Genomic DNA, 24686 nt, shown 5'->3' with positions numbered 1-24686 from the left:
TATGTCCCTAACCTCTGAACTCATGATGACCCCCATGATAGCCAAGACTTTTCCTTCACAGTACTAATCATAGTCAGTAATTGTAAATTTATATTCATGACAATGTATATAACATTTCTCTTCCACTAGACAATTATTGTATTATGGAAGGGGTTTTAGAAAGTGTAAGCACTGAGTTCAGATTAATATTTCTTAAATACTTACTGACTGAAAGGTGTACAGTAATGGGTATAGATCAGCTGAGTGAACACCATTGACAAAAAGGCATACATGTAAGAACGGTGGAAGGCAATGTGGTGCAATTATAGCTGAGGGATAGTACAGGGGGGCAATGACGGCACCACTTGGTAGAAGTCCTTGAGTAAGAGAGTGGCAAGTATGACTTTGTTAGGAGTTTTCCTCAAGTTGCTATAAAAACCCACTAAGATTCACTAATGCTATTAAAACAGAAGAAACGAGAAGAAAAATTGCTCTTGTCAAAACTAGAATCATACCTTTAAATCTTGTCATAGTCTATTTATCTGCTTTTTCTATACTCCTCCCTGGGCATAATTTTATACTTTAAGACGTCACATCTTTACTTAGTTGTTGCTTTGTGAAACAAAAATTGTAAATTAGATTTAATGGAAACCACAGAGAGTAAAACATAATTAGATATTAGACTGAGATATTAAGGGGGTTGTCAATTCCACAATGTTTAAGATCTGCCTCTGATAATCTTTTTGATTATAGTAGAAAGCCTATATGTAGATAAGGTATAGTACTGTTTCAGAAAAGGATAAAAGCTTAGTTAATCTCTTAATGTACCTTCCAGCTTTGTAATTCTGTGATTTATCATATCCATTGTATCATACGTAGAAATTGTTTAAAAGTTTCAATAACCTAAAATTTTATAGTTTTTAATTAACCAATAATTTTTTATCCATACTTCTTTAAGGTTAAGTTTTGACATGTTTTACTTCAGCTTCCTCTAAACACACATAAAATTCTTAAATATTTACATAGCTTGTATATGTTTGTAGTATAGACACACATAACCACATTTGTTCTTTGTTCTTTTTTATGAACTAATTTCTAAAGAATTATTCAGTTGCTAAAAGAAATAATCTATTTCCAATAACTGACAATAAACTAACTCAGAAATGATGTAGCTGATGCTTTTTAAATGAAATATAGCAGAACATTTACATCCAAATGAATACACCCCCCCCCCCTTGAAAATATCTACTTTAGGAAGTAGTAATTTATTCTGATAACAATGCCACTTCTCAAAGCACTTTCTTGAGTTCCTCTTTGGATTTGCCATCAGAAACTGTGGTACATTCTTTAAAATAGTCTCAGTATTTAATGATGACCAAATTTAATCTTAAGTAGTTGCATTTGAATTTTCCAGAAAATAAAATATCTGGATCTAAATTTGGTATAAAAAATGGATAGTCAAGACTGCATAATTGTATAGCTAGTGTGGTAGGCAGAAATCTAATCTGGTCCCCAAGATTTCCACCCCCTGGTATATATGCCTGGTATAATTCCCTCCTCTTGAGTGTGGGTAGGACTGTGAATATGATAGGATGTCACTCCCATGATTAGGTTACATTATATGGCAAAGGAGATTTTTGCAAATGTAGTTAAAGCATATAATCAGTTGTCTTTGAGTTAATCAAATGGGAGATTATCCTGAGTGGGCTTGACCTAATCAGATCTACTCTTTTTTTGTTTTGTTTTGACATCTTTATTGGAGTATAATTGCTTTGCAAGGGTGTGTTAGTTTCTGCTGTATAACAAAGTGAATCAGCTATACATATACATATATCCCCATATCCAGATCTACTCTTTAAATGAGAGTTTGGAGATTAGAGACAGAAAAGTCAGAAAGGTGAGTTCCCCTGCTTCAAAGAAGATGATAGTAACTATGAGTTCTTTAGCTATAAGGAACTAAATTCTGGCAAAAACTGAATGAGCTTGGAAGAAGACCCTGAGCATCAGATGAGACTGCAGCCCCAGCTGACACCTTGATTTCAGCCTTATGAGATCCCGAGCAGAGGTTCCTGCTAAACTTTGCCCAGACTTCTGACCCACGGAAACTGTGCTATGATAAATAGGTGTTGTTTTAAGCCACTAAGTTTGTGGTAATTTGTTGCACAGCAATAGAAAACTAATATAGGTAGATAGATAAGAAATATTCCTTAAGAAGATATATTCTAAAGTAGTGTGATTGATGTTCTTGTATCAACCTAATATAGTGGCTTTTAGATTTTAGGCTAGAAAAGGATACTTTTTACCAGTGGTAAAAATGATTTTTACCAGTGGTAGAAGAGTAAGTAATACAACGATGATTGGAATATTTGACGGAAATTGAGGGTCTAGCATTTTAGATGGTAGGAAGGGATCAATATGATATAGTGATTTCAGCTATCAAACCTACCAGGGCAGATGTGAATGTACAGGAAGTAAGAACATTTTTATACAAGAAGGTAGCATAGAAGTCTTACTGAAGAGGGAACTTCTTGAAATCTGTGTATATGTGAATTACAGATATAATGAAAGATTCACAGTAGAGGCTTATCATAGACTTCAGGACAAGATAATAAGATGGACATAGAAAGCTTAAAAAGAAGATCTGTGTTATAAAATTAGCCCAGGTTCTAGAATGTGGTAGAAAGCCTCAACAGTAACTGAAGAGAAAGTGAGGTTATTTTATGGATAAAAGATCATTTCCTAAAACAGTTGGTTTAGAAATCCACATGGAATTCCTGGTTAAGAATTTTCTGGTTGGGAAAAACAAAGTCCAAGAAAACTGCCATACAACTTATCAAATTTTATAAAAGACAGCTGTAACAAAATGTAGATCTTAAAAGAAATTATAATATAAAAGTTACGTAATTAGAAATTCTTAAGAAACACAGAGAGGACAGGGTGCAAAGCCTCAGACCCATGCAAGCAGAATTTTGCAGCTGAGTTCCTTGTATAAAACCAGGAGCTGTGAAAGATAGATACACCTATCCATGAAAAATGGAATAAAAAAGTATTGCTCACCAGCCAGAGGAAATAGCAATAAATGGATATGATATGGTCTAATATTCTTGCATTGTCTGAAAGTAATAAGTTAGTCATTTATGTAAAACTTTAATAAGACAAGGGTTTATATTGTAGTATCTAATGTTTCCACTAAAAATAAGGTTAAACAAAGTGTGGCATACAACCTAATACAAGGGGAAAATGTAACAATTTTTTAAAGTATTATTTAATCCAAGAGAAAATAAGAAAAGAATGAAAAGGAACATAAAACTAGAAAACAAAGCATAAGCATGAAGGTAAATTCTCAAAGGACAAAGACTGTCCTGGTGAAGGAGATAACCTTGTGAATATATATTAAATATAAACAAGCTAAATTCTCAAAAGGCAAAAACTGTCTTTGAAAGGAGAATAACTATGTAAAGATGTATATAAATCTGGAGGAGGAGGGAAATTCACTTTAATACATCTGAAAGTCATGGGATTTTTAAGAGATTTTTGCAGAGGGGGCGAAAAGGGTCTTTTAAAATAAAAAGGGGAGGAGAAACAAGAGAAAGAAAGAAAAATAGGGAGACTACAATTGTGGTGACTTAAATACCATCTAGATATTAGAGCTTTATTGGCTCAAGAGCACTACTGGTTCACTGCTGCTAATGTAGAACTACCTCCTTGCCCACCTCCCCATTACTCTCCTGTATTTTAAGTTTCAGTTCCATTGTAGTAGCCATCTGTTTTCCTGAACTTTTTTGAATAGGAACTTCAATTTTCTAACTAATGGAAAATAAGGAAATTTTAGGGTTAATGGGAATAATATTATAGGACGATAGTTAAGTATAGATATTGTGGAGCTAGACTACTTGGATTTGAATCCTCTCTCTGACACCTGCCTGCTGTGTGACCTTTGACAAGTTCTGTAAGCCCTCAGTTTACTCATCTGTAAAAGGAAGAATATAATATAGGACTGTTGTAAGGATTAAATGTAAATATAAGTAAAATGCTTAGAACAGTGACTGTCACAATAAGTGCTTTGTAGTCATTAACTGTTAGTATTGTTACTATTATTGTCATTATGAAGGGTATGATATACTATTTATTCCTTATCTAGCCTGTGGGCTGGGTTAGTGTCCCTGTAACTGAGTGGGTAAGGGCTAAAAGGGCTGATGAAACTACTCAATGAAGACTTTCTGGGACTCTGCCTACAACTTCACCTGCTTCAGTGTCTGGGTGACTTAGTATAAAATAGAGTTAGAGAGGTGTCTCTTCTTCCCACCTCTGTACTGAACTGTTCTGGCATTCCAAGCACTGGAATCTTGGGGAATACTACAAGGCAGCACCTCCATGTGGATCTCATTGCTCTTGTGATGGCCAGTGGCAGCAGTGAGGTAGTAAGACGAAACAGCTATGACTCTCACCAACAAATTTTTATAGGGACTTAGGAGGCAATTTTAGGAATTTATAGTGCATTACCTTAGGGACTCAGAAATAAATGGGGCGGATTTTGAAGGGGGAATAAAGTCCTGTATTATGGGGACTTCCCTGGTGGCACAGTGGCTAAGAATCTGCCTGCCAGCACAGGGGACATGAGTTTGAGCCCTTTTCTGGGAAGATCCCACATGCCACGGGGCAGTTAAGCCTGTGTGCCACAACTACTGAGCCTGCATGCCACAACTACTGAAGCCCACGCACCTAGAGCCCATGCTCCTCAACAAGAGAAGCCACTGCAATGAGAAGCCCACGCACTGAAATGAAGAGTAGCCCCCACTCGCTGCAACTAGAGAAAGCCCACGTGCAGCAACAAAGACCCAATGCAGCCAAAAAAAAAAAAAAAAGTCCTGTATTACGATGATGGGATAATCATGCTGGCAGCTATTTGCTCACTCTAAAGGTTGGCATCAAGGAGGACAATCCTATCTTGCAGCCCATATCCCTTTGTGCCAACATCAACAACAAACTACTGTGCCAGATGGTCCAGAGACTGGGCTTAAAATCACAATATTACATTCTCAATTTCTCTACAATTAGAAGTGAATGGCTACCCTATCAAACTACCACTGGCATTTTTCACAGAACTAGAACAAAAAATTTCACAATTTGTATGGAAACACAAAAGACCCCGAATAGCCAAAGCAATCTTGAGAAAGAAAAACGGAGCTGGAGGAATTAGGCTCCCTGACTTCAGACTATACTACAAAGCTACAGTAAGCAAGACAGTATGGTACTGGCACAAAAACAGAAATATAGATCAATGGAACAAGAGAGAAAACCCAGAGATAAACCCACGCACATATGGTCACCTTATCTTTGATAAAGGAGGCAAGAATATACAATGGAGAAAAGACAGCCTCTTCAATAAGTGGTGCTGGGAAAACTAGACAGCTACGTGTAAAAGAATGAAATTAGGGGCTTCCCTGGTGGTGCAGTGGTTGAGAGTCCGCCTGCTGATGCAGGGGACGTGGGTTCGTGCCCCAGTCCGGGAAGATCCCACATGCCATGGAGCGGCTGGGCCCGTGAGCCATGGCCGCTGAGCCTGCACGTCCGGACCCTGTGCTCCACAACGGGAGAGGCCACAACAGTGAGAGGCCTGTGTACCAAAAAAAAAAAAAAAAAAAAAAAAAAAGAATGAAATTAGAGCACTCCCAAACACCATACACAAAAATAAACTCAAAGTGGATTAAAGACCTAAATGTAAGGCCAGACACCATCAAACTCTTAGAGGAAAACATAGAACACTCCATGACATAAATCACAGCAAGATCCTTTTTGACCCACCTCCTAGAGAAATGGAAATAAAACCAAAAATAAACAAATGGGACCTAATGAAACGTAAAAGCTTTTGCACAGCAAAGGAAACCATAAACAAGATGAAAAGACAACCCTCAGAATGGGAGAAAATATTTGAAAATGAAGCAACTGACAAAGGATTAATCTCCAAAACATACAAGCAACTCATGCAGCTCAATATCAAAAAAAACAAACAGCCCAATCCAAAAATGGACAGAAAACCTAAATAGACATTTCTCCAAAGAAGATATACAGATTGCCAACAAACACATGAAAGAATGCTCAACATCATTAATCATTAGAGAAATGCAAATCAAAACTACAATGAGGTATCACCTCACACCAGTCAGAATGGCCATCATCAAAAAATCTACAAACAATAAATGCTGGAGGGGGTGTGGTGAAAAGGGAACCCTCTTGCTGTGTTGGTGGGAATGTAAATTGATAGAGCCACTGTGGAGAACAGTATGGAGGTTCCTTAAAAAACTAAAAATAGAACTACCATATGACCCAGCAATCCCATTACTGGGCATATACCCTGAGAAGACCATAATTCAAAAAGAGACATGTACTGCAATGTTCATTGCAGCTCTATTTACAATAGCCAGGACATGGAAGCAACCTAAGTGTCCATTGACAGATGAATGGATAAAGAAGATGTGGCACATATATACAATGGAATATTACTCAGCCATAAAAGGAATGAAACTGAGTTATCTGTAGTGAGGTGGATGGACCTAGAGACTGTCATACAGAGTGAAGTAAGTCAGAAAGAGAAAAATACCATATGCTAACACACATATATGGAATCTAAAAAAAAAAAAAGAAAATGGTCAGAAGAACCTAGGGGCCAGATGGGAATAAAGATGCAGACCTAATAGAGAATGGACTTGAGGATAAGGGGAGGGGGAAGGGTAAGCTGGGACAAAGTGCGAGAGTGGCATGGACATATATACACTACCAAATGCAAAATAGATAGCTAGTGGGAAGCAGCCGCATAGCACAGAGAGATCAGCTTGGTGCTTTGTGAACTCCTAGAGGGGTGGGATAGGGAGGGTGGGAGGGAGGGAGTTGCAAGAGGGAAGAGATATGGGGACATATGTATATGTATAACTGATTCACTTTGTTATAAAGCAGAAACTGACACACCATTGTAAAGCAATTATACTCTAATAAAGATGTTTTTTAAAAAAAGTGAATGGCTAAAACTAAAATAACCAGAAATATCAAAACAGCCTTTGAGTAGTGGGTTTTTTAAAACATTTTATCTTTTTAATATAAAATAAACTTGCCTTGGGCCTCCCTGGTGGCGCAGTGGTTGAGAGTCCGCCTGCCGATGCAGGGGATACGGGTTCGTGCCCCGGTCTGGGAGGATCCCATATGCCGCAGAGCGGCTGGGCCCGTGAGCCATGGCCGCTGGGCCTGCGCATCCGGAGCCTGTGCTCCGCAACGGGAGAGGCCACAACAGTGAGAGGCCCGCATACCGCAAAAAAAAAAAAAATAAAATAAAATAAATAATAAACTTGCCTGGAAAACAGATCGTTAAACACATCTGGTAGTAATTTAAATTGTGTGATATGTTTAGTGAGGACTTTTTCAATCAATTAAATTTATAGTATCTCTGCTTATCTCACTATAGGCCATACAAGTTCCCTGCCAATTACGTTTTCCTTTTTAGGGAGGCATCTGAGACCCATCTTACTTTAACTCCTCTGTACCTTATTATCCTGCTGTCCTATCCACAGTTTTTTTGGCCACTGATGGGTACTTTCCCACCCACACGTTTGCCAGTGTGAAGTTGTCCAGCTTGAGAGTTCTATCCAACAGGGGTGTCCTATATTGGGTAGTGATGAAATTAAACTTTTGGGGGAATTGAATGTATCATACAGAGAGAGTCTGCAGAAAGTCATGTGGTATAGAAATGGGGAGATACGTAGAGGAAGTTAGCAGAAGCCATGAGGAAAGAGGAGGAGAACAGAGATAGGTTAGGCAATGAGGTGTACAAAGAGGAAGCAGATAGACACAGAAGGAGAGATGAGGTTATTAAGTCAAGAAAATGGTCTAGAGTTGTTCTTAAGTCACTAGTATATCCTGGAGAGCAATAAATGGTCTTCTAATTCTCTTTGTGCTCTTCTAGAGTGGTTTTATCTCCTTTCTTAACTTTCTGTGTATCCTGTTATAAGTTCTATCACTTGAAACCCAGATGCCTGTTTATTCCTTGCAAACTGAATGATCCAAACACCCTCATTTCCAGCATTAATTTAACAAACCATGTGTGTGAATTTAATTCCCATGTGGGACAAGTTAGCTTAGCCAAGTTCTGTGATCATCCTCTCACGCACACAATGACTAGGAAACACATCGGTTGTTATAAGAAAGAACAGTTCCACAATGTGTAAGAACTAGTGCACACCTGTCTTCAGTGTTGATAAAATAAATCAAAGCTGAAGACTAGGGACTTCCCTGGTGGCACAGTGGTTAAGAATGTGCCTGCCAATGCAGGGGACATGGGTTCGATCCCCGGTCTGGGGAGATCCCACATGCCTTGGAGCAACTAAGCCTGTGCACCACAACTACTGAACCTGCGTTCTAGAGCCCACGAGCCACAACTACGGAAACCTGCATTCCTAGAACCCGTGCTCCGGAACAAGAGAAGCCACTGCGATGAGAAGCCCGCGCACTGCAACAAAGACCCAATGCCTCCAAAAAAAAAAAAAAAAGCTGAAGACTAGAGATGGTGAAACAGTAGTGACTTTTTAACATGAAAAACTACCCTTTCTCCCCTTTTACATATAAATTACTAGAGAAAAGTAAGTAATAAATACATATATGATAGAACCATATAGTTTAATTCTTTTTACCATTTACCAGGTAAATCTCATATAATTTATTTTCCTAACCCTACCAGAATCATGTGGAGTTGGGAGGGGTAGGGATGGATAGTTTCTCAAAAGGATGCAAGTGCTGTTACCATAATACAGAGGAAAGATATGCCAGCAGACAAAAATCATAGATAACCCTTAAACGACTCAGTTGGAAAAAAAGCAAAATATGCTTGACAAAAATATTACATTCCAGTAAAATCTGTAAAGACCATATAGCAATCTGAAAAATGGTTGTAAAACAGTGTTAAGTAAAGAAGGCAAAGTATTAAAATAAAGGTATGATGTGGTTGAAGCTTTGGAATATGGAAAAATTAATAACCTTTTTGCATTGTGGTGGTAGAATAATGGATTATTACATAAAATCATTAGTATATTTGTAAAAATATTTGACGGTAAACAAAATGCATTCATTAAAAAAGAAAGACACCTCATTCTGCATTTAGTAGAGAATTCCTTTTCTTTCTTTACATAAGAATTTTCTTTCCAAGTAACTGTGTATGGGCACTGGGAGCTGATTATGAGAGTTGCAGATCTTTCCTCCTGGCTTTACTGCTCTTCCCCCAGGTTGAAGAGTTTAGTGACCATTTGCAGCTCTGTTGCTGTTGCTGCAGAAACACCACCAGTGTGACATGACTGCTGCCATATACCCCCACTCCCCACTGCCATCAATATCTGAGTACCTCAGGTAGTTTGCAGGGAGGTCCCACCTCAGCCAGAGCTAAAGTCCAATGATCCATTCAAGATGCTGTTTGCCACAGTTATGAACCTGGGTGGATCCTCAGAATGTAGGGAAGGCCATTTCTCTCCTCAGTGCTATTCACAGTCCAGGGCAGACTGGGATAGAAACATGTGATGACAACAACAACAAAATACAACTGCTTGGATCCCAGTGTTTGAGCTCCATTGACCCGCTGTGTCAACTCTCATCCACATGCAGCCATTTACCCTGTGGCACATAAATACCTTCCATTCTTTCAGAGGAAATAATAAACCATTTTACACCCTTGTGGACATAAAGAAGACAGGCCAGATGAAATAATTGTGATTATAATGAAATGTGTGGATGAGAAAAATTTGGAGTAGGGGTTGTTCATGCCAAGCTTTCCACACTAAGCATGTGTTATTTTGTAATTGTGTGGATGGGGAGGTTACATTATATTACTTATAAGGACTATTGAGGAACTAGCAAATTGGAAAGTGGCAGGTATGGTTGGTATAAAAATAGCCCCAATTACAGTAATACATGGAAACTAACTGTCCTCTACGGCTGATCCTCTGCCCAACAGCTCAGTATTCTCAAATATGTTTAAGCTTGTTTCATTTTACCATGCCAGCAATTCTACATTTTCCATCTTTCTGACTTGGTATTTGCATAGATTTACATATCATCCCAGGTCATGTGGTCCCCTGTTAAAGTATTTAGTTCATCTAAATACTACTCTTTCAGCTTAAATATCAGGTGGGGTAACCAACTGTCCCAATTTGTCTGAGGCTAAGGGAATTTTTGAGATGTGTGGCTTTAGTGCCAAAGCCAGGACAGTCCTGAGCAAACCAGGATGAGTTATCACCTAATCCCAGGTCTGCTGTAAAGACTTTACCGACATTATTCCAACGCACAAAAGTTTGCCTTCAAGGAATTCTTTTTGCACTTAAGGTTAATATACACCCAGCATTCTAAGCAGTTTATTTAACATACATTCTCTCTTTATTAGGGGATAGTTTGCAAGTTTCTTGAGAGTAGGAGCCACATCTCTTTAATTTTTATATTTACTAATACTTAACAGAGTGCTAGTGTTTAATAAATCAATGTAAGAATTTTAAAATGTTACTTAACATTGCTTCAAGCATTACACAGTTTTTCTTCTTTAGTTTCATTAAGTGATTAAATGTAATGGTTATGAATGTGGGTTTTATTTTAGGACATCTTGCGTTCAGTTTCCCACCATGTCAACTACTGATTATGTGAGCACGGGCAAGTTAATTAGCCTCTCTGAGCCACAACTTTTTAAATCTGTAAAATGGGGATAAAAATAGTACCCACCTCCCAGGGATATTGTAAGGCTTAAGCAAAATACTGTCTAAGTGTGTAATGTTTTGTCTAGCACATAGCACACAACTAGTTATTATGTGGTAGCTGTTAATAAGTGATTACACATCAATTCACTGTATTCTTCCCTGCATTGTTTCTTTCAGAGAGTTTATGTCATCCCAGGCAAAAGCAGTTATTAAACCTACTGAAGATTATTTGCAGCCTCAGTTTGGCCCCAACAGACTTTTACATTCAGCGGCAGCATCAGAAGGGTCAGCACTTCAAGATTGCTCCATACATCAAACAGCATCAGATCATAGCCATGATGAAATATCAGACCCAGATAGCTACAAATCAAACAGTAAAAACAATTCTTTTTTTATATCAGCATCCAAGAGAAACAGACCTGTCAGTGCTCCAGTGGGTCAACTGAGGTAATCAAAGCTGTTCTCTGTTCTTTTTAACTGACTGTTGAAGCTTTTTCCTTTGAGCAGAATTTATAATGACTCAGTTGACTATTTCAAACATTAAAATGTAACACATCTCTAGAGTTTTGTTTCTGCTTTTGTTTTGTTTACTTTTTTCTTTGAAAGCACCTGAGTAGAATGTTGCTAATTACACTTGGGGAAAACATGAGATACACTTGAATGCAGATAATATGAAACTCTGAAAGGAATATTTGAAGCCGAATCAGGCTAAGACTATGAAATACCTTGGTTTACCAGATATTTGTGTAAAAGTAGAAATGCATACTTTTGATATTTAACCAATATTTGAAATAAAATCAAATTGAAATGAACTTATAAAACCATTTTGTGGGGGCTTCCCTGGTGGCGCAGTGGTTGAGAGCCCACCTGCCGATTCAGGGGACGCGGGTTCGTGCCCCGGTCCGGGAAGATCCCACATCCCGTGGAGCGGCTGGGCCCGTGAGCCATGGCCGCTGAGCCTGCGCGTCCGGAGCCTGTGCTCCGCAAGGGGAGAGGCCACAACAGTGTGAGGCCTGCGTACCGCAAAAAAAAAAAACAAACAAAAAAAAAAACAACCATTTTGTGTATGTTTTCACATCAAGATTGTTATCATAAACTGTTAACTTAAGTTTATGGATAGAAGAAAATGTTGATAAAAATAAAAATTAAACTAAGAAACTGATATTCACATTATTTTCATATGTTCAAATATGTGGATATATCGTGGTTTTAATTTATCTCACATTTTTACTTTAAAATGTTTACTTTGCTGCTGTGGCATTAGGAGTTACCAAGGGTTAGCTAGAGAACTCTTAAGTAAAAAGTATGACATGTTAGTCATTTACATGTACTTTTGCTGAGAAAAATAATACGGATTGAAACTGGTTTTGACTGAAAACAAAACTTAGAAATCTTCTCTTACTGCCCCCAAGCAATTTGAAATGAAAGCAATAAAATTGACTTCAGAATGAAAAGTTTAGTATGATGTATTTGAATTTCAAATCTTTTAAAAAAAATCGAAGAACTTTGATAAACATGAAAACTTAAGGGAAAATCTTAGCCATTTACTATTTCATGATGATAAGACCATATTACCATTTTTTTTGCTTTCTGTTAGAATATAGCATATATATGTATAATTTTTAAAAATGAGTGTTGTGATGTTTTATAGTAAAATGATTTAAACGGTTTATTCTGAGATATGTGTTTTACATGAACAGTTTTGGCAAACTTATCATGTATTAATTTTTTTAAAAATATTTAAGTATATATGGACAATCTTATCCTATAAAAAGTTTTTTTTCTGAGGAATATTTAGGAACAATCGTTAGTGCTTATATCTGTAGAAAATACCCAGGATAATATTTACTTAAATATGTTTACTAATTAACGTGCACAAATTTTTGTGTGTTTTTTTCTTCAGAGTTGCAAAGTTCTCTTCTTTAAAATTTAAGTTGGACCAGGATTGGCATAGATTGTCTCAAAGATACAAACTTCAACCCAGAGTGATTAGAGTAACAGCTTACAAAAATGGATCTAGAACAGTTTTTGCCAAAGTTACTGTACCAACCATCACCTTGGTAACTGGTGTCCAAAAGTTTTCAGTGATTTATTTCTTCCCTTATTCTCTTTATCTATGAAAAGTGAGAAAGAAAAAATTTATTGTTTAAAATTTTCTGTATCTGTAAATTGCTTATATGTATATACATAGACCTCACAGGCATTTCATTCCTTTTTTTATCAATATATAAGTAGTATAGTTAATTAAACAGATACAATGGCTTTATATCTCTATAGCATTGTTAAAATGATGGAATGTTCAAGGAGTAGAATTTGAGAATCAAATATTCTCAGTGTTGTGATTAACCTATTTGTATATTTTCAATTGCTACAAAATAACCATATTGGCGGAGTTATTGAGTTACTTAACTTGGCAAGTGGCTCAGTGGGTTTCTATTTGATCATTGCGTCTTTTGTTTAGCGGAAATGTGTTACTTTCTTTGTTGTCAATCCCTTTCTCTTACCTCTTGCTTTCTGTTAGTTGCTGGAGGAGTGCACAGAAAAGCTGAATCTGAACATGGCTGCACGACGAGTATTCTTGGCAGACGGCACTGAAGCCCTCGAACCCGAAGACATACCCTGTGAAGCCGATGTTTATGTTTCAACGGGAGAGCCCTTTTTAGATCCATTCAAAAAAATTAAAGGTAAAAAAAAAAAAAAAAAAACCAACACCCTACCCCCCCACCACAGTAAATTGCTTAAGGGGTGCAATTAAAAAATGATTTTCATTCTGTCTTTTTTGCATGGTTTAACAAAACTAATGTTTACGCATTTACAGCTCAGTAAGAGGATAATGTGCTTAATGAAAGAAAAATCCACTGACAGCCACGTTTATTGCCCTTCATTAGCATTGGTGCTTAATTTAATATAGATCTGAATAGACATTAGGGAGCCTGCAGGAGGTTAAATGGTGAAAATATAATAAATTAAATCAGAGATTATTGAATTTACTGTTTAGTTTCTGTGACACTCAACAGACATAATTCATTAGACTTATTCTCTCAGAAAATAGTTCAAAGTTTCAAGTATCATTTATTCACTTACACTCTTGGTCTTTTTCCAGATGGCATTAACATAATTTTGAAAATGTGGCCAGTAATGAACATATAATTCTTATATACATGTGATTTTCCAAATGAAAGTTTTCATAAGATAAATGCTACAGCTTGACTTTTAACCTTGAAATGTATATATATATATATATATATATATATATATATATATATATTGACATTTACAAAATATGAATATGTATATTTTAGACACACTTGTAGGTAAGGTCTTTTTTAAAAGTCCATTGTTTCTAACATTTCAGAAATGTGGAGATTTTCTAAAATAAAAAAAAAATTTTTTTCAGTGGGAAAGAATCTGTTTTAAGAGAGAAATAAAAGTACCACTGTCTAAGAATATTCTTCTAAGCATGTCATACCCAGGATCTGTTATCAAGTGCTGTATATGGTAATCACATTTAAATGACATAAGAACTTTGCCATACAAATTCAGTGTATCTAAATGCTGTATTCCCCTCTGCTTTTTATACCTTATTAGAAGTATTTTTTTTCCTGCAACTGCTGTAAAGCCAGTGAACCAAAGGCAAGTCTAGGCAGTAATTGCATAAGTAGAAGAAAAGTAATTCTGAAGTTCATTACAGATGAAGTGATGAAAATTCTTCTTCTATTAATGTTATTATATAAAATGATACTAGGATTTCTATCTCTTTAAGAATACTTGATCATTAGAAAATAATTTCTTGAATTCATTAGAAAGTTCAAGGTAATTTGGTCCTTGTAAAGAAACTTGTTGCTACAATACACAGTGAAAATTACCTATGCAGTAGTGTAGACCCATATATTTTTCAAATTTTGCTTTAACTTTAAAATATGGCTGCCTTTATTTTGTATTCATTGAATCATCTGCTTGTATAAAAGCATGAGTCTTTGTGGGTAAATGTTTCTGTGACTTTTTTATATTCAGATATATATGTAATAAATGCTTCCTTAAGATCCTCATTTATTTTTATTAATCAGAAGTACTTGCCGTTCTTATGATTATGGTATTTTGCAAGAGATATATAAAAATTATTTATAGCTAAGCTTCTTAGAAGATCTGGACATGTATGCCTAAAATAACAATGTTACACACGTGACTAAGCTTGGTGGATGATTTTTAAATGTACAAACGAATTTCCTCCTACTTTTTGTTTTCTCTTTTATCCTTTTAAAGCCAAGTCTAGAACAAAAAACTTCTCTGCTTTGTCTGCGTATCTTTGGCTGTGTTTCACTGTGACATGCACTGCTGTTCTTTTAGCACCAAAATGTTGGCACACACTCCTGAAAATTTCACACCATCTCTTGCTGGATCAGCAAGCTTAACCCACCAAAATCTGGTGTTGTGCAATGGTTTTTGACTGATAATCAATCTTTATGCTGCTCGACAGTTGTTGCTGGGACACGGAGTAGAGCAGGTGGCAGATGTGCCTCGTCTTCTGAGAAAAGAAATTGTAGGTGAGCTTGGACACAGACTAGCATATCACATGTCCGTTAAAAAGACTTAAGTATGATGGGGAAAAAGCCACTTGTCTAAGTTAAGCTCATAGATAAGCCTATGTCTAAAAACTGATACTTGGTTTCTTTCAGAACAAGAATATAAACACCAATAATTTATTATATATATATTAAATAATAATTTATTTCATATATGTAATTTATCATATATATGTATATAATTTGAGAGGGGTGTGGGGAGATTTCATATATGTATACCACCTACACATTCACTTTTTCAAATCAGGTTAAAATTACCTTTCTTGCATGAGTTTCATAGATTATCGATAATTTGCCAACTTGTTGTCATGAGTTTACCATAAAAATAAAACATGCATGAGTAGCTTCGAAAGTGGTAGATAAATTTAGAGTAAGGAGGCATTCTCAGAAGTTGGAAAATTCTATTTTCTTAAGGTAAATAGGAGGAAAACACCTGGCAGAATTTGGTGTTACTGTTGTATCTTTCCAAATGAGCATGAATATTTTATGTACAACTAACCAACAAACATTAGAGTCAGTAACTGGTCATTATTTTAATATACTGATTTTCATTCATTCAACAAACATTCATTGAGAGTCTACTATGTGCCAGGTATGAGGCCAGATCAGAGACAGATAAAAAAATGGACTCATAGTCTGATTTCTTTTTTTGTGATTATCCCTTCATCTCTGATTTTAAATTTAAAAAAATTTTTAAACTGAATTCTTTGGGCCCTCCAAAGGAAAATTTATTTTATTTCTGACACAGGAAAGCCAAATAAATCTATGTATATTTTGGCAATTATATTTCCATACTTCATTATTTTCTTATTCTTTAGAAAAATAGTGTAGATAGTGAAAATTGCCTTAGAACTATTTCCAGATTTACTAAGGTAGAAAGAGACCTGCAGAACATTTTTGAGTTTTGAAATATTTTACCACCCCTTTTGAGCATCACTGTTGACAACCAGTGGCACTGGATTTAATAGAAAGCTGGAGAGCTATTCATCACATACCTCCAAACACAGAGCTTTCATATAGAGGTCAAGCCAAGGTCAAGACTGACATGAAGCATTCCCTGTTGAAATGCAATATTAGAATATTTCTTACATTTCAAGTTGAACACCTAAACAGAAAGATTAATTGTGTGTGGGAAAAACAGAAAGAATTTTTATGACGACATTTGATGAAGATCAACTGTCTTATTAAGTCTTGTAATTCTGCCATTTGAAGATTCTGAAATTTATTAAAGATTCCTCTAGAACTGTGAAGATGTAGTTAATGAGTTGTTTGAAAAGGGATTTTTAAAGTTTTCATATTCATGGGCATACAGCTTAGGTTTTATTCACAGTTTCCTGGATCTTCTGCTTAATAGTGGCACAGTAAAAATTCTTGCATCAGATTCATGGGGTTTATAAGAGTTCAGCTCCTTTATAACTGCTAGGAGCTGTAGGCAATGCAAACCTAGCATAAGAAATGGTTTATGCTCTGCAGTAGGTTAAATGTCTTAAAAAAGATGAGGGAAAAAATCTGTTTGGGCCTAATTCATTAGGTCCAAGTTTCATTGTATGGAGTTCTGATTGTTTATTTTTATTTATTTATTTATTTTAGTTTTGTATTTTCATTCTTTCCTGTATATCCTATTCTACTATTTGGCTTTCAGTGTTATCATTTATAGTGATTCATTTCAGTCCTGAGTTTTCTTAACCAGAAGTGAAACTGAGTATTACGAATAGGATTTTACATCTTTTATATACTGTATTGTGAAGATGTAGTCACAGAAAAAAAAATCCATGAAAAGAGTTCTTGATACTACACCTAAGATCTAAATTTAATTCTTCTAACTGCCATGTGATCTACAAAATGAAATAATTTGCTGTGACAGCTAGTGATTGACAAGAATATGTGTGAGCACATTTAAAATAGGCCATCTTTTCATGTAGAAGTAAATGTCAGTGAAATGATGGATTCTCATCATTTTAATTATTGATGATTTGGAAATATTTCAATTCCACGGCATACAGGACACATTCTAAATAGCAGCATAACACTTTTTCTCATATCTGCATCAGTAATGAAATGTTCTGTCATATTTTGTTTTTCAAAAAATGCATTAGTTTAATGAACCTGGATTCATGCATTATATTCTGTTCCATTATATGTCTCCTGAATTTGTCGACTTTTAAATGGTTGTGTTAAAAGCACAAGTTTCAAGAAGTGATCCACTACCCACATCACCCTTGCTATTCTTGCTGCTGGATCTCAAGACAATGCTACAGTGCTATCTACACTGATGGCTGCATTAATCCTGCTAAAGCTAATACTGGGCTTTGTGATGCTCACCCATAGGGTGACCACTACTTAACTTGGGTGGCTGCAGCAGGAGTTAGAGTGGGTGTTCCCAAATTCTCTATTATCATTTTGTTTGTATAGTATATGTATTAGGTGAGATTGTCAGTCCACCTCCTCTCCCACTTAGCTGCATATACCAAAAGCAGGAAAATGATATTATGCAGAGAAAAACAGAAAAAAAAAACCTACTTCTGAGAGAGCACATGATTCTTTTATCTATTTCTACAAGTGAGGGTAAAACTATAGGCATATATTTTATATATTTCCCTATTTCAAAAGTTTTAAACCTATAAATGTGTACAGTATCCTTACTATATAAACAGATGTGGGTCTGAAGACATTGCAAGAGATGGACGCTCCCCCACCACCGAAAAGAATACTTAGCCAGTAGGAAAATTTAGAGCATGCATATGGCAGCATCTCATACTGTCAAAATAACAAATCATTGAGAAACATCTAAATTCTTGACATATTCATGAATTGTTGAATTGTATATATGCACACAGAGGCTACACTTGTTTAATGAAGATGGCTGCAAACCTATAACTGTCCTGATAATTTGAATACTTTCTGCATGCCATGCACTCAGCATGTGCTTAAAGTGTATTATACTTTCTCCTTACAACCCCTGAGTTAGTGCTACAAGTCCACAGTCTCTTACATGCAATTCTAAAATCCGAAATTGCAGATGACCAAACAATTTTTTCATAACTCATTTAATAGCAGGACCTTATTTGGTATAACCAATTGATTGTGTTGAAGAAAAATAATTAATGTGTTTGATTATGGGCTGCTCTCCTAGACCTTGCTGGGCACATTACATAATATTTGATATATGTAACATATTAACATTTTTGAAATTCAAAAATTTCTACTTATGGAATCACATCTGACCTTAAGGGTTTTGGATATGGTCTTTCTGTCATAGCTGCAAAGAAATCTGATAAATTTTAATTCTCACTAGGATATTAACTCAGAAGGGTTATAAATGCTGTCTTTATCACCTTGAGTTGTTTGTTACATGGGTAAAAGTGGACAGAGAGAACACCTCCCTGGCTAGAGCTGAGAGAGTGTGTGGAAGGCAATAAAAAAAAAAATATGGTTCCGTCTAAGGAGACAGAGGGATAGTTAAAGAGAGACCATTCATTCATTCAGTCATTTCCTCAAGAAGTGTTTATTGAATCCCTACAGTATGCCAGGATATGGTGTGAACAAGAAAGAGGTCTCATGGAACTCTGGTTCTAATAAGGTGGAAGAAGCAATAGACATAAACATATAGAGAACTAAATAAGTTATTTATTGACAGTGTTAAGTGTTATAAAGGCAATAAAAATGAGATTTTTAAATGAAATCTCTTAGGCAGTTGTCTACCTACCTGCTTGCTACTTTACCTGAGAATTCATTTATATAGTCTATATGTACTCTTTCAGGGTTTTGCCTTCCAAACCATTCGTTTTTGAAGCTTTCAGACATCTGTTAGGAGAGGCATGAGAAATGCATTATTATTTAGTGGGAAGAACACTCGACTTGAAGTCAGATGGTATTGCAAGATTCTAGTCCCTGTTATATGACCTTGGGCAGATTGGTCTGCATGTCATTATCCTTACCTGTATAATAGAGGTAATAATATCTAAAAGGATTATTGGATAGTGTCTTAGTTTTCTAAAAAAAAAAGATAAATTATTTGAAAATTAAATGTTTATAAATCCATCGTCAAAATAGAACACAGAGAATAGCATTTCATACACATAACTAAAGTTCCAAATGCTGTTAAGATCCGAAGGCAGGGCTTCCCTGGTGGCACAGTGGTTGAGAATCTGCCTGCCAATGCAGGGGACACGGGTTTGAGCCCTGGTCCGGGAAGATCCCACATGCCGCGGAACAACTAAGCCTGTGCACCACAACTACTGAGCCTGTACTCTAGAGCCTGTGAGCCACAACTACTGAGCCCGTGTGCCACAACTACTGAGGCCCACACACCTAGAGCCCGTGCTCCGCAACAAGAGAAGCCACCGCAATGGGAAGCCTGAGCACCGCAATGAAGAGCAGCCCCTACTCACTGCAACTGGATAAAGCTCGCACACAGCAATGAAGACCCAACACAGCCAAAAAGAAATAAATAAATTTATTTATTTATTTTTAAAAAGATGCATACCAAAGGAATATTTTCAATGAGCCCAGGCTCTTGTATCTTCCCATGCATAGAAAAACACTAAAAAAAAAAAAAAAAAAAAAAAAAGATCCCAAGGCTATTAATTAGAACCTTGTGTCCACTGTTACCTTCCCAGAATAGCTGCCTGGGTTCGGGAAAACAGCAACAACAACACAATAATTTGTCTCTACTTTTTTATCACTGCCAGGGAAGCAAACTACTCTATGAACCTGGGCAAGTCACTTAACCTCTCTAAGCCTCAGTTTCCTCATCCATAAATTGAGCCCAGTAGTGTAGCTATGAGGAGTAAATAAGACAATGTGTGTAAGAAGCCTGCTCTATATGTGTCTAAAACATTGTATTTGCACATGCTCTTTATCTATTTTCCTTCTTTCGCTCCATCTCTTGCTCAACACGTTTCCAACAGTTCTGCATACAGGAAAGTACCTGGTTTTACTACCAAAGGTATTTGCTAGGTCCGAGATCTTAAAATACATGCAACCAAATTAAATCCCTACCGAGCACTTGTGTTACAGCATGTTATGGGAATCTGAGTTAAAGCCTTGGAAGTCTCACTATATTATACTTTTTGCCTTGAGAATTTTTCTGGGGTGTAAGTCAAAATCAAGTCTTTAGAAAAGGAGCCCCAATTGGCCTTGCTCTGCTCAATTCCAAGAGTGGTATTTTAAAATATGTTTATGACCCAAGGCTAGCCTTAACTTTAAGCTGCCATAACTTATTTCAAGAAAGTTCATAGAAAAGTTCAGGGAAAGGGTGACAACATTTTGATTGGCACAATAGATGGGATGTTTGTAATTTTAATCAAATTTAAATTGAAGACATACTTCAAATGATATGTCAGACTAGTGTTACTGAGTTAAAATCTAATGACAACCACTGTCATTATTAGTTAAGTATAGCCATCATGCCTATAGCAATAAATGCTGACACTTAAGAACATGTAGAAACAAAGAACGCAAGTATTTAGAGAAAAGGGAGTGACTAGAAACTCAGTTGAACACAGGAATGTGACCTGGATTTAGTCTATTTACCAAACATAGAAGCAATTGTATTTTGAGCAGATGATATAATTGAATATAGCAGTGTGTTTTCTTACTGTCAGAGCATTTATATTTCATAAACTCTTCTTGCACCCATGAAATGATGTGCTTGTTCATATTTAATGTCATTATCTATACTTACTTGACAGTCAGAGCATTAATGTATTTTCAAGTTTATTGCCCAACTACAAGAGAATGAATTTTTAAAAATAAGATTTTTAATAAGCTCATGGATTTGAAGTTGCAAGTTTGCTGCTTTTATTCTGATGACAGAATAAGGCAGTATTCTCTTTGCCTGGCACATGCAAAATGGAAAATTACAATGTGGGGAGCACCCAGATTTATTTAATTTCTTGGCAGGCATTGGCTTTTATTGAAGTAGACTGAGAAAATGTGGTGATATTGTAGATAGACCTTCTAATGCTAGAACATGCTTTATTTTTTTCATGATTTGGTTATAAACAAAACCAGGAAAATAAAATAGGATGTGGGTTCTTCAAAATAAAATACATCCTATGGTTGGGGCATAATATTCTCTGAGTGTTGCAAGAGAGTAAGTGTATGAACATGAACAGTCAAGGGGACTTGACTGGGATGTAGCCCTTTGGGGAAGTTTTTCCCAAGGTTATGACAGACCTTCACTAGAACTTCACTAGAGTGCAGGCCTCACCCCTATCCTCACCCAGTGGGCTCTTAACTTTCTAGAGAGAAACACCGGGACAGGTCTGGTCATGATGCTTTGGAACCCACTAGGTGTGGCTAGCAAATTTAAAGGAGGGCATGAGATGATAAAGTGAGACTAGGACCCCTTCTTTGACAGTTGTGTGTGTAGGGACAGAGAATTTGCTGGGAGTACTGTCAACAAGGGGGAGGCTGAGGAACTCTCCAAAGGGGAACTCCAGGGCTCCTGCTTTTGAGCTTCATGGATGGATTGGCATTGTATTTGGTCCTACTTTCTGCGGAAGCTCCCACTAGTAAGGATAAGTTCATTCTCAATGTACCCTTTTGTGACCATCAGATTTATAATGACTGTTGAAATAAACGTCTGTTTTCCCCTCTAAACCAAGTTCCTTAGGGCATAAACCATGGCTGCCTTGTTCACCATCATTTTTTTGGCACAGGGCCTGGCACTTAATAGTTGCTCAGTAAGTGTTGTTCAGTGATTGAATGAAGGACCAAATAGGTACCATGATGAACCATCCGTATTCCAATGAGGTGGTGGTGGGAGGGGAGGGTAAAGACCTCATTAGAGCAGCCTGCCTGGCTGCAAACAGTGAGTGGACATTTAGAAGGAGTATATTAAAAATCCCCTATCCCAAATTCATATGTAGATTTGTGAATGTTCCCGTTTGGCAGGGGGCCAGAGTAAGCCAGCCCAAGAATAATTACATGGCAGAGAGGCTAATGGTTATGCTAATGCTTGTCTGAGACGAGACAATGGTCCGAAGTGGAGTGCTGGGATAAATTATTCTCCCAGGAACCTATAGATCTGTGATTTTCAGTCTTCCCACATCCTCTCAGGAATGCCCTTTTTTACCCATTCTCTACCCTCATCTTTTTTTCTTTTGGTGGTTGGGGAGCGGGGTGGGGGTTGAGGCTTTCTTCTTCATTTAACACTTCCCTTTGTATTTCTCATAGTACCTTGCATACAGTAGGTGCTTATTAACTATTATTGAAAGTAAGGAAGTAAGAAAGAGGAGACGGGGTGACCTTTGGGAAGGTTTCGGGCCACTGCTCCCTGTCGTGCACAGCTGAAGGACTGTGGAGCTGGGTGGGGGTGGAGAGGCTGTTTTCTTTTCTTTTTAATAAATTTATTTATTTTATTTATTTATTTTTGGCTGCGTTGGGTCTTTGTTGCTGCGCGCGGGGCTTTCTCTAGTTGCGGTGAGCGGGGGCTACTCTTCGTTGCGGTGTGCGGGCTTCTCATTGCGGTGGCTTCTCTCGTTGTGATGCACGGGCTCTAGGCGCATGGGCTTCAGTAGTTGCAGCGCGTGAGCTCAGTAGTTGTGGCTCGCGGGCTCTAGAGCGCAGGCTCAGTAGTTGTGGTGCACGGTCTTAGTTGCTCCGCGGCATGTGGGATCTTCCCGGACCAGGGATCGAACCCGCGTTCCCTGTGTTGGCGGGCGGATTCTCAACCACTGCACCACCAGGGAGGCCCGAGGCTGCTTTCTAATTCTTACAAAGGTACCAGATAGCCTCAGCCCTGGGAGGGGTGTCAGGGTTTTGAGATGAGAAAGTTAACAAAAGACAGAGGTGTAGAAAGCATTTGTTAGCGATGGCTATTATGTTTCCTGAGAAGTTCAAAGTGGGTTTAGATGGCAATACATTTCTTGCTTTAATACTCAGACTGGCTTCCTGTCCCCCATGCCCAACAGTCCCCTCACTGCTTGATTACTCCTTTTTCCACCCACTCCCAGCCTTGCTTAACCCTCTTTCTCACCAAGGCTAAAACCCACTCAGGTCTTTGTTGAGCATCCTCAGGTGCTCCAAGCTGATGTAAAAGAGTCAGATCCTGTTTTTCTTCTTGTCTCTGGATGTAATAATGCTGTCAGCCCTCATCACCTTTCTTCATATGAAGGCATATGTCCCTAGAGCTGTGATTCACCTCGTGTTGCTAAATGTGAGGGTTCCCTGGTCCTCCAGTTGGTTCTCATATAGAAGGCCCGTGGTGCACACTTCAGGACATGCTGTTCCAGATCTGTACTCGTCCTCACTTACCCCAATAGCTTTGTTCCATAGGGAAATGGGTTTTGCCTTAATGTAAGGAAGATTTTTCCAGTAGTCCGTCCTGTCCAAAAGATTAGAATGGCTTGCTTTGGGGAATGTGGGACTTCTTAGAGCTGTGCAGAGGCTCTGATCTGTATAGGCTATGTCCCACCTTCCTTGCTCCCATCGCTGGCCTCTCTGTGTTCAGTTTCCTCCCAACAGTCCATCATATTGTTGCATAACTCTGGGTCTTCACCTACATTGTTTCCCCTCCCTGGAGGATGCTTTCCCTCTTTTGCCAACTCCATGTATCCTTCAAATCCTACCTCACATCCTTCCCCTGGGGAGACTTTCTTGGCCACCACAGGCTGTGGCATGTGCCCCTACTCCAGGCTCCCTCAATACCCTGTGACATCTCTGACTAAGCACCTGTCATACTGTGTGTTGTTTTCCTTTCTTGTTCTCCCAAAAGACCAAGAACTCTGAGGTCCTCCCTGTGCAGCGTCTCTAGCAGGGAATGTTTGGTAGGCACTCAGTGAATGTATGTTGAATGACTAATTGAGTAAATGAAATGGGTGGTTAGAATCAGTAGTTTTTAAAGTTTCATTGGTTTTACAGTTCTGAACTTAGTGCAAAGTAATGCACTAAGCCTATGACTTTTTTGCTGCTTCTTACTTTGTCCTCCATGATGTATATTCTGGTTTCTGAGTAAATTCAAGGAGGGACATGGTAATGAAAATGCTAATTAGTCATGAGTATAAAAATGTAATCTTTTTCCAATATACAGAGAAAATATAAGTCAAGTTAATATCTACCTAATGGAAATATTACCTAATATCCACCTAATGAAATAATAATCATACTCTGATCTGACAAGTTTGAAAAATATTTTCCAAATATTTATTGAGCATTTACTATGGGATTAAACATTATTTCAGGTGCTGGCTCTGCAGCAGGGAACAAATGCTTACATTGAAAATGTATGATCAACTTTTATTATTTTGTTAAACATCCAGCAAGCACACTTGTTTACAACATACCAGATACTGGAGGTACACAGATGAAAACACATTTCATACCCTTGAAATGTTCAAAGTCTGACAGGGACATACATACAAAAATGGAAGAGTTCAATGAAATGAGGGACCCAAAGGTG

General features: G+C 37.3%; 1 protein-coding gene across 1 annotated transcript in view; it reads left to right on the top strand.

The window, feature by feature from the left end:
* Positions 1-24686, top strand: part of DCDC1 (doublecortin domain containing 1) — a gene marked incomplete at its 3' end in the record, with an annotated part of 485061 nt that overhangs the window by 35018 nt on the left and 425357 nt on the right. Inside the window, 3 exon segments of the mRNA XM_081241118.1 lie at positions 10875-11144; positions 12601-12757; positions 13219-13381. Coding sequence (XP_081097244.1) covers positions 10875-11144; positions 12601-12757; positions 13219-13381 — 590 coding nt within the window.

This window comes from Mesoplodon bidens (assembly GCF_964165515.1).
Source record: "Mesoplodon bidens genome assembly, chromosome: 7".
Lineage (NCBI taxonomy): Eukaryota > Metazoa > Chordata > Mammalia > Artiodactyla > Ziphiidae > Mesoplodon > Mesoplodon bidens.
Note: the sequence above shows the minus strand (reverse complement) of the source record. Positions and strands in the feature narration are given on the sequence as shown.